At 41.8% G+C, this 10,729-nt stretch overlaps 2 protein-coding genes across 3 annotated transcripts; one reads left to right on the forward strand and one right to left on the reverse strand.

Moving 5' to 3' along the window:
• Positions 1–309: 309 nt before the first annotated feature.
• Positions 310–8,369, reverse strand: msh4 (mutS homolog 4). 2 transcript variants are annotated; one of them, XM_062396534.1, is made up of 20 exons: positions 8,047–8,369; positions 7,092–7,256; positions 6,844–7,007; positions 6,615–6,725; positions 6,280–6,395; positions 6,017–6,190; positions 5,735–5,907; positions 5,569–5,636; positions 5,308–5,382; positions 5,116–5,180; positions 4,854–5,023; positions 4,616–4,752; positions 4,356–4,459; positions 3,696–3,820; positions 2,898–3,098; positions 2,695–2,813; positions 2,467–2,595; positions 2,087–2,261; positions 1,917–2,005; positions 310–1,741 (listed from the first exon to the last, which is right to left on the reverse strand). In XM_062396534.1, the coding sequence occupies exons 1-20, from the start codon at positions 8,255–8,257 to the stop codon at positions 1,544–1,546; spliced, it is 2,769 nt and encodes a 922-aa protein (XP_062252518.1). In that variant the 5' UTR covers positions 8,258–8,369; the 3' UTR covers positions 310–1,543. The 2 variants fall into 2 exon arrangements, with proteins under 2 accessions (XP_062252518.1, XP_062252517.1); XM_062396533.1 differs by having other exon boundaries at positions 2,695–3,098.
• An 868-nt stretch (positions 8,370–9,237) lies between these two features.
• Positions 9,238–10,524, forward strand: vcpkmt (valosin containing protein lysine (K) methyltransferase). The gene is made up of 5 exons (XM_062396466.1): positions 9,238–9,533; positions 9,647–9,760; positions 9,885–9,957; positions 10,099–10,218; positions 10,327–10,524. Exons 1-5 carry the CDS (start codon positions 9,277–9,279, stop codon positions 10,429–10,431), a joined length of 669 nt encoding a protein of 222 aa, XP_062252450.1. The 5' UTR covers positions 9,238–9,276; the 3' UTR covers positions 10,432–10,524.
• Positions 10,525–10,729: the final 205 nt, after the last annotated feature.

Genomic DNA, 10,729 nt, shown 5'->3' on the forward strand with positions numbered 1-10,729 from the left:
CCTCACACAGCCAGTTCCCAGGGATGTAGCAGAAAGGTTTACAGAAGTTTCATCAAACTCTGTCATTTAATCTTGAAAATCCACCAATGCTAAAACTACTGCTTCAAACATAGATACATTACAGACCAATAAATATTGCTCATTTCAATCACTAATACTACTCCTATGAATATATTTATTGTATGCAATAAAAATAAGACCACACTATATACTAAAACCTTTTATCCCAAGCTCAAATTGTAACAACATACTTTCTAATAATTAATAACATACTTAATCTGCTTAATTCAAATAATCTACTTACCAAAGGGTTGATCCAAGGAAGCTGTTTGAGTAAGAAGTCAAAATCTTTAAAAACAGTGTTAAATGTCTGAAATTATGCAAGATTTTGACCAAGTGCTCCTCACAATTGGTTAATGTGACTGAAATGATGTTTGTGTGTCTATATCACTAAACATCTTAATGAACCCCCGGCTTTGATGCCAAATTAGACCATAGCCATATTTGCCTACATTCTGTCTGTTATTGCCTTTAATATGCCTATGAAGATATTTGTGAAACATGATTTAAACAGTAGGTGGCGGTAATTCACCCTGACGTTGGTTGCCATCCACCAATAAAACAAAGTAGAAACAGAGGCTTGTGACGTCATAGATATAGGAGTGACGTTACCATCGGCTTTATGTTAAACCAGAACGCACAATACACGGCTCCACTTAAACTCAGTATGTGTTAAGGGTCTGATCGAACAGATTTTTAGGCAGTCTGGAAACTCTGCTAAACAATGTGTTTTATCTCTTCATACAGTGACACTACACTTCAGACATACAAAGAATACACTTAGTTACCAATTTATTAGGTACAGCTCAGTACTGCAGTTTAATATAGCAGGTGCGCAGTCCCAGGTACCCACATATATGCTGATTCAAGATCTCGAAATAATGGCCCATAACTTTTTCAGGCATTTAACCCGATAAAAACATTAACTATGGAAGTTATGGTTTTTGATTGCTAGGATAACAAAGGATTAATCCACTAACCACAAATTATTTAAAAAAAGAAACTGAAAAATAATTGATAGATTAAGGGACTACTTGAACAAATATTCAATTTATTAATTGCTTTGAAAACAATTGCTTTACTAGCTTGTTTAATGAAAAACACAAACACACCAATATCTGGTAATTTAAATTTTTCCCTGGCGGAAGGAGCTTATTGAAGAAGTCACTGATTTGTATATTATGTAAGAAGCAGATATTCTCTGGTCCCCCTCTTTCCATACACACCAGTGACAGTGTGTTAGCTAACCACATGCGATGCAGCACGAGTTGCTGAAAAAATATACTATACAAAAAGACAGATAAACATAAAAGAGCTAATTAATGCAAATAATAAAAGATACATTTCTTTTTCTATTACTGCATTTGTTAGACTTGTAATAATCTAATAGGTAAATCTATTTTAATCTCAAATCCAGCCAATATAGATAAATGCCCAGTGATATGCTGTTTCTCCGCCCCTCCCCTTTGTAAAGCTGACTCAGTCACTCCTCCTCTGCGTCCATGGACTCTGGCTGCCCTGCGGCCTGCAGCTCTGCCTCATACTGCTTCCTCAGGCCTTTCAGATACATGCGTAGGCTGTCTGGGTCCAGTCTGGAGTTCCTGGCAGCCTGCAGGAGGCGAGTGGCCAGGTGGTACACAGCTCTCTGCCTCTGTGTTTCTGGATCACTATGATGTTTGGCCTGAAAGATTAATGACACACCTAAGGTCTTGTCCAGCACTTCTCTGATATTAACCAGGATTATTTATGGAACAAATAAAACACGAGTTCCATCTGTCCCCAGAGGCCAAAGACTGGTTTATATTAAAGTAAACTGGTAAAAGAAAGAGATAACGTGTGATATTTGTGAAACATACCAAGAGCTGCTGGCTGACATTAGAGGCTATTATCTTTGCCTCTTGGATTAAACTTAAAGGGAGGGCAGTCATTTCAGCTGCTCTCAGACCTAGACAAGCAAAGACAAGCTATTTTACTTTTTAATAACCAATTTCAACAGAATCGCACTTTTATTTCACCAATTCTGTACCATAGTGTCTTTCCTCCGAGCATCCTCGACTCAGCAGATACGTGTACACCACACTCTCATCGTCATTGTTAACACTGCGCGTGTGCTGAACCTCCATGTGCTGGTTTTCCACGTTTGGGTAAAGAGACTCCAGTTGACACAGCTCAAGAAAGTGCGTGGCAAACAGGGTGAACGCCTGCAAACAGCACACGCCTTGAAGATTAAAACACAGGTCAACGTGCACCAGTCTTGTATTTCTGCCTTACTGTTGACCTAAGAGGTGTTCCACATCAGATAATGACGGGTTAAATGATACAGCAGGCGTCTAATTTGTCTGTTTTTTTTAATCCTAGCGAGAGGAGTGGCTACATGACAACAATGGAAAATACTTGAGACCTTACCTTGAGACCGAGGAGGAACTCACACACTGAGTGACAGAGGCCTATGCCCTCTTCAGCACCGGTACCACGTCCCAACTCATCTATGATGATCAGGGACCTGTCACTTGCATTGTGGATGATGTAAGAGATCTTTGGGGAGGAATTGTACAGTCAATGATAATTTTATATTTTCTTATATATAAATATATATATATATATATATAAATATAATGAAAGAACGAAACATACTTCCTTCATTTCCAACATGAAGGTGGAAGAGTTAGTTTCAAAATCATCGTCGACACCAATTCTGGTAAAAATCTGATCAGCAATACGAAAAGAGGCGTAGTCAGCCGGAACAAAAGATCCTGGAACAATGACGCAAGGAGATTGACTCAAAAAACTAAAAGTAAACATTTTTTTTGTGTGATGCTGAAAGGTTTGCTGCTGACCTATTTGAGCCATGATCTGACACAGCGCCACCTGTTTGAGGTAGGTGGATTTGCCACTCATGTTGGGTCCAGTGATGATGACAAAGTTGCTGCCCTCGGAGATGTAGCTATTGTTCGATACCGGCTGCTGTCCAGCCATTCGCTCCAGTATGGGGTGACGACCCTGCTTTATTGCCAGAGTGTCTGTGAACTCTGGACGCACTGGCAGACACAGCAGGAAAAAAAACACAAATCAATCGCTAAATTACTTTACTTTGTATAATTACAAACCTTTATAGCTATATACTGTGACTCTTATAACTTTTCTGGGTAAAATACATACCAAATTACAGTATCTGATTTCATACATATATGATTTCACAGTATAATAACAGAATTCTTAGAGATGAGTGTGCAGTGTTTAAATGCAGCTAGCTCCTCTGCTAGGAGGAGTTGTCGGTGCACTAGTGCACTAGTGCACACTTATGTAACAAGGGTGATCTGAGAACAATCTGGCAGCGAGGGAAGGGGGCAGGCAGTCAGCACGTGTCTATGAAGAGACGCTTTCAGACAGCTGAGGGCCAGCGCTCCCCACCCACGCGGCTGATCGGGCTGGTGCTGCCCACAACCCACACACACAGAAAAAGAAACCAGCTGAGCGTCCACCTCTGCGGAGACCTTTCTGGTTGTCATGTGCGACGTTGGCCGGGTGCTGCCTGATGTGCACACAGTACTCCCTCAGTCAACAGATCACACCTCAGGGTTAATTTCATAGTTTAACTGACTTGTTGATGGACAGTAACAAAGCTTGGTCTTTACCATAGTCTGAGATGGTGCATGCATTAGCCAGTGACAGCAGCATGTCCAGCATGGAGACAGCATCAGAGAGCTTGTACAGGCAGTGGATGTGCTCATGGACGGTGCTCAGCAGTTGACATATCACACTGCATAGAGAGAGGTGAGAACAGGCGTAAAGCACTGGAGAGATTAGGGCAAACATAGAGCAGCCTCTGGTGGACAAGAGAGGAGTATAAAAATCGATCTAGACAGGTTTGTCAAGATGAAAACTTAACCAATCTTTAATGAATGAGCTGATAATTGATTATTTTGGTCTGTTTCCAATAAGAGATCATTTATGTGTTATTTGTGGAGAATGATTTTGTGTTAAATGGTCGTCAAATCTCTGGCAACCGATTAACTTTCAAATACACTTGGAAAATGAATAGGCTCCACATTTTAAGACCTCTGCACAATCACATCCATCTATGGCGGGAAATAGTACTGCACAAATAATTGATCAGACTAACCCAGCTAATCAATAATTCAAAGAAATACTGTGATTACGCAGCTAAGAAATTGTGCAGCCGAGGAAAGCCTCTGTACAAATTAATTTGTTGGTCATTCAACATACGGTACAGTGAAACGTATTCGGTACATTACTGTGCGTGTTTGTGAGTCACAGGATCATGATTTCCTCACACATAAGAAATGTGAAAGATCTCCCTCAGGGCCTCCTCGCAGCGGTCGTTCATCTTCATCAGGTCTGCAGTGGTGAAGCCGTAGTTGTTCTTGTGCTTGGATACCTGAGGTGACAAATGATGAAACCCTCTTCATTCTGTGATTCAAAGACTATGAACACTGTAGGGGAAATTTAGCTTCCTTCATTCAAAGCCGCTGTTCAACTTTCTTAGTAAATCTGTTAGTCTGTGGTCTCTCTCTGAATCTGTGCTGGACCGTACCTTGATGAACTCTGGAGGCAGGTTCCCTCCAGGCAGAATCACACCTTCAAGCTTCATCTGGATGAAGAATCCTCGAGCTGTGCTGAAGCTGGTTCGCATTGGAAAGCCGTATTTCTCCCCCATTTGGTTCACTAGCCCTGGGGAACACCATGATAGTTAATGGGCCTTTTGACCTATGAATACTTTTTACAATCACTGTAAAAGACAACCATATCTACTTAACAGCCAGAACAAACACCGGCAATGTCGTCAACTATCTCAGTGTAGGCTCTGCGGGCAATGTCAAGGAACTCGTTGACATTTGGTCGCACGGCGTAACACTTCTGCGTGCGCATGTTCAGACTCCCCTTCAGGTAGGTTGTGTCGTCATTAATCACTGTCTTGATCTGCTCTAGGATCAAGTCAAACCTGAGGTGGACACAAACAGAAACACACAGTGAAAGTCACGTGTAGACAGTTTCCAAGTAGTTACTTTACTTCGCAGGCAGAAGGTTCAGTACCTGGTGTCTTCCAGCGAGGTGCTGTAGGCTTTAAGTAGAGCTGTGTTGCAGTTCTTCAACACCATCTGAGAGGAGTTAGCATTACTATTATAACTACGTAACACTGAAAGGAAAAGTAAACATCCTTTTTCCTATTTAATAAATGACAGTAGGATGAATTCTAACTGATGTCATACACCAACATGTACAGACCCTTAACCTTGGCACCAGATCCAATGTGTGTTTCAGCTGAATGACATGTGTGATCTTTGCTTCAGCAACCTGAACCTGTAGAAAAATTTATTTTAAGGGCACAAAAAGAAAAAGACAGAACAATTCTTAAGGTGTGCTGAATTTGTGCCTTTTAGCTAGGTCAGCATTTTAAAGTAGACAAAGTCCCGCATACACGTGAGGACATTCCACTGTAATGAAACCCTCCTCTGCACTCATGACTAATTGAAGTGCGGTACGTACCGTTTCCTGCTTTGGGATTTGGACGAGAACCGAGAGCAGCTGGTCAATGTCAAGGAAATGACCGATGGCTGGAGGGGGTAAAAGAACAGATATTCAAATCCCTTGTGTTGCGCTCACATAACAGTATTTAATATGTGATTGAAAACTGATTGTGCTTCTTCCCGACCATTTTTCAGGCCAAAGAAGAGATCCTCGTCCTGTAATAGCTCATGTACAGCGTCCAGTCGTATGTTAATGGTGTCCACATCGACCAGAGGCTCCAGAATGTTGGAGCGTAGTCTTCTAGCACCACCAGGGGTTTTTGTGTGGTTAAGCACTCCTAAAAGAGAATGTTCGCTCCTGTATCCATAGAAGCAACAGCAGAGGCCCACTGAATTTATCTGTCATCACACAGACACTGCATATAAGTACAACTCTCTCACGGCCATGCCATTTCTTTTCATCATACCTGTGGTCTCTGTTATTGACCACCAGCTCCAAATTGGTGGCAGATGCTGAGTCTATCATGGTCGTCTGCTCACTCCCTTTAAAGCTCACTTTAAGAGACTTGGCAGCATAGACAGAGTTCTGGATGAACTCTAAGTATTTCAGCAAAGCAGCTGCAGCTGCCAGGCAATAATATCTGGGGAAATATCATGACGCAAGACAGTAAAAAGCAGTATAGTGCCACAGTATAACTATTTATATGGATTATTGTAAACAGCGGCGTACTTAGCTTGCACTTCCATGAGAACGGTGCCAAATTCTGGAGCGCACAGCTGCTGAATGTACTCCAGTCCCTTTCTCTCATTGAAATACTTCCTTTGGATCGCAGTGAAAGCCACACACTGACAGAACATGAATGAGACGTGAAGATATTAACTCACACCATAGACACACTATGTCAACAGATAAGATACACTTTAACCAGGTAACAGTAATTCAATGTAAGAATGAGTAAATGAGTGAGTGGATAAAAGGACATTAGTGGGTGGGTGTCTGTGTTAAAATGGTTATTTGTTAGAAAGAATGGAGTTTTACTGATTAGAGCTATTGTGGTTTGGTACCGGGAAGTTCTCAGTGATGAGTTTGAACAGCTTGGTCCCTTTTCCCTTCTCACTCGCCGTGTCTGGCATCAGTATCTCCAGTGGCACCAGGATGTGAATCTTATTTATGACCTTAAAAAAAGAGGAATACATGACTGTCACATGAATTTCCTCTGTGTCAGAGTCAGTTCTGAGTGCGGAGGGATAATGTAATATAGTAGTTTATTGTATATTATAATGAATGGGTTACCTTGGCATACGTCCCAGTGTCTGCAAACTGACAAAGTACGAGCTCTGGAGATTTCAAGTTGAGACTGGCCATGCCGATCTCTCCCCTGGCCAAACCACGCCCTTCGACCAGTGCTACAATCACAGAGGCAGCAGAGGTTGTAGTCGCAGAGGAGAAACTTGTTGCTGTGTAAAAATGACAGAAAACTGAATGAGAAACTCTGCCCCAACTAATTATTCACCTTACTCTACGAATAATTTAAGAAGTACCAGTGTGATCAGTAAGTGGTGTCTGTGCAGGGTGTGTGCCTGCGGCCCCAGGGGTCCTTCTCAGTCTGGGTGTTCCTACATGGCTGCGGAAGGAGGAGCTGTCCGAAGTGGTTGCAAACACTGATGGATTTATCCTCCCCCCTGTGACGCCATGAGGAAACTGACCTATGTTGCAGGGAAATACAAGGAGAGGCGTTTGTCATTAAATACAACTGCAGTGCGCTGACCAGAGACAAGTCCGACAGTCTAACAAACTTGTCCCCGTTATCGTTTGAAAGACAAACTATAGGTACTTGATATCTGAAATGAAAGGGTTGTTGGTCTCTATATGTCAGCCCTGTGATGTGCTGACAGCCTGTCCAGGGTGTATCCCGCCTCTCGCCCAAGGTCAGCAGCTGGGATTAGCTCCAGCCCCCATGTGACCCTCAAAGGATAAGTGGTATAGATAATGGGTGGATGGATACCTGAAGTTGTATTGTTTATTAGGGAACTCATACACAATTACAGTATAAACTAGGACTGGGCAGTAAAATAATATCTATAAATGCCATCAATAGCAATGTAAGATAGTCCTCATTAGTGCTTAAACTTAGAAGATATAATAATGGGATTTAATATGATTTTTAATGAATTAATAATTATCATCATCGACTGATGGGACATGTTTATGGCCTTATTGCCCAGCCCTAGTATAAAGACACACAAAAGAAAGAAAGATTGACGTAGTTCAAGAGTCTTAGGTTTAACACTTGGTCTGGAGTCCATCCATTTCTTGTTGTGAATCTGGAATTTTCCCGGTTATTTAAACAATTATGAATATAGAAAATGAATTCAGTCAAAACATAGGAAAATGTCTTCATCCTGACACTGAGCTGTTCACATATTGTGGCCCCATCCCTCCAGGAGACGGTTTCATGCTAATTTTAGCTACCTGCTAACTCCTCCATCAGTTTACCTGGGCCGGTTGGAGGTAGTGTGGGTCTGGGGCCGGAGCTCGAACAGCCTCCATCAAAACTCTGACGGGATGAAGCGGAGGAGGTGGAGCGGGGACCGTGTGAGGTGGTTTCGTTCATTCCGGCTCTGTCCACCGGGGACCCCGCCCAGGTGTGTCCGCTGTCTGAGGCGTCACCGCCGGTTGTCACCTCCTCTGTGCTGCTGCGAATCATTTCACAGACAGGTCAATGGAGGAATCGCGTACAACTCTAAATACGCGGTCGACAACAAAGAAGAAGAAGTTCCTCGGTTAGCTTAGCATTTACTTGACTAATGTTAGCATGATGATTGTGCAAATTCCCGCCGCCAGTAGGTGTCACTGCGCATGTTCATCGCCATTAGGGTGGTTACTGGGTCACATGACATGGACGCTATTTAAATTTATTAAATGATTTCCCCATGGAAATATTTGAATAAAACAGAAAAAGTACTTACATCCATTATAAAAAGCTACGTCCTATTTGTCAAAAGTAGTCAAACAAGCTGGCATGGGTTTGGGGGTCACATGACATGGAAGCTATTGAAAAAAAACTGCTGAATTTGTATAATAAATATATAAATAAATAGTAAAACTGAAGGACTGAAATGCAATGAAGAGGTATATCCTAAATGCCCAGTGTAATATCACAATTCAGCTTTGGTTTAGATCCACTGGGTCACATGACATGGAAGGGATTTGGAAGATAAACATACATTTTCTATAAAAATATTAATATTAAACAGAAGCACTCAAATCTGATGCAAATAGGTTTGTTCTAATTATGCAGTGAAGTGATACGAATTTGGATATATTTAGAATCTCTGGGTCACTTGAGATGGAAGGGATTGGGAAAAAAACTTAATTTTCCCATAAAAACATTAATATCAACTCGAGGAATGACTCAAATCTAATACAAAGAGGTTTGTTCTCATTATCCTGTGTAGTAAATACATATTTATGATTATGTGAATTGTGTCATTGTTTTGTTTTCTCAATCTTCTGTCGTGATTTCTTATGTGTAGATGTGCACTTCTTGGCCACTGTACTAAACAGTTGAAATTGCTTGTTAGGTAGAGATAAGTCTGTAGAAAAATTTGTTTAATTTGGTTTCACCCATTGTGTCATGCTCCACAGCTGTTTTGAGGCCATGCTTTATTCTGAAGATGAAAGCACACCGGAACTCCTCTCTTTCAAGTTCCTGTCCAGATAAACATGGCGGCGGACGCGGATGAAAATGAATATTTTGTGCGAGAAATCGAGAAGAACGACGGCTGTGCCTTAAAAGTGAAGCAGTGCTACCTGGGGGATGTGGGCTGTGTGGTCTGGGACGCGGCCATTGTTCTCGCTAAATATTTAGAGACGAAACAGTTTCACGATCCGTCCGCAGGAGTGAACGTGTGGGCCGGCAGGAGGCTGCTGGAGCTAGGAGCTGGGACCGGAGTAGTGGGTCTGATGGCAGCGACACTGGGGTGAGAGGCGGACCGGTCAGTGTGTCAAGCTACACATTCATCTGCTCCTATTGATTTGCAAATATAACTTTAACTGATCACAATCAATAATCGATAGATCTTAATTCCCACAGAGCTCAGGTGACCGTGACAGACCTGGAGGATTTGCAGACCCTCCTGAGAGTGAACATCCAGGAGAACAAGGCTCACATCAGCGGTGGATCCGTAACTGCCAAGGTACTGAAATGGTTTGTATGTTTCCTATTTTATGTTCTGTTGCATTTCATTCATAAAGGTACATCACAGCGGCATGATTAACCTATAGTAAGACATAAACCGGTGACTGTATGGTGATTTCCATCCTCCTTATAGGGGTGAAGATGTGTCGGACTTCTTGCCGTCTCCACATTATGTCCTCATGGCGGATTGCATCTATTATGAGCAGGTATTTTATTCCATTTTTCTTCTTTCAGCTCCACTGACTCTGCAAGATGTCACCATCATTAACATAATTCTAAAGAAAGAACAAGCTGTAAGTGTTGTGCGTGTTTTCTCTGATTGTGACTCATCACTTATTCCTGCATAGTCGATTGTTCCACTTGTGGAAACCTTGAAGCTTCTCTCCGGACCTGACACCTGCATCATTTGCTGTTATGAGCAGCGTACAGAGGGCGTCAACCCACAAGTGGAGAGGCAATTTTTTGAGGTGAGAATCAAATAGTGCATTTTTCATTTGTTAATCCCAGCAAATAAATATACATTTAAGGAAGTTTTCATCTTTTTAGTCCCTGTGGTGTTTTGTGTCATCTTCTAGTTGCTGGAACAACACTTCAGGTTTGAGGAGATCCCTTCAGACAAACAAGACCCTGAGTTCAGTAGTCCAGACATCCACATCCTGCACATCCGGAAAAAAGCCTGAAAGTTTGTCTGCTGAAGTTTGTGTGTGGGTAGACTTTCCAGTGTATCTTCATTTCTAAATATTTTTTTTTATCATTAAATATTTTTAAATATATCAGTGAATACGTCCTGGTGTGTGATTGGAATACATTTTTTTTATCCCAATGTAAGAATTGAATTACTTAAATACGTGATATTATCAGCCAGATTCTCTGGTCTGTGTAATTGCAGGACTGTGAAGGTACAGCAGATGGCAGCCTCGTGGCCCACATGCAAGCACAGACATTTTACACAGGCAGATTGTCTTATATAAAAATGAG

The sequence above is a fragment of the Platichthys flesus genome, chromosome 10 (assembly GCF_949316205.1).
Source record: "Platichthys flesus chromosome 10, fPlaFle2.1, whole genome shotgun sequence".
Classification (NCBI taxonomy): domain Eukaryota; kingdom Metazoa; phylum Chordata; class Actinopteri; order Pleuronectiformes; family Pleuronectidae; genus Platichthys; species Platichthys flesus.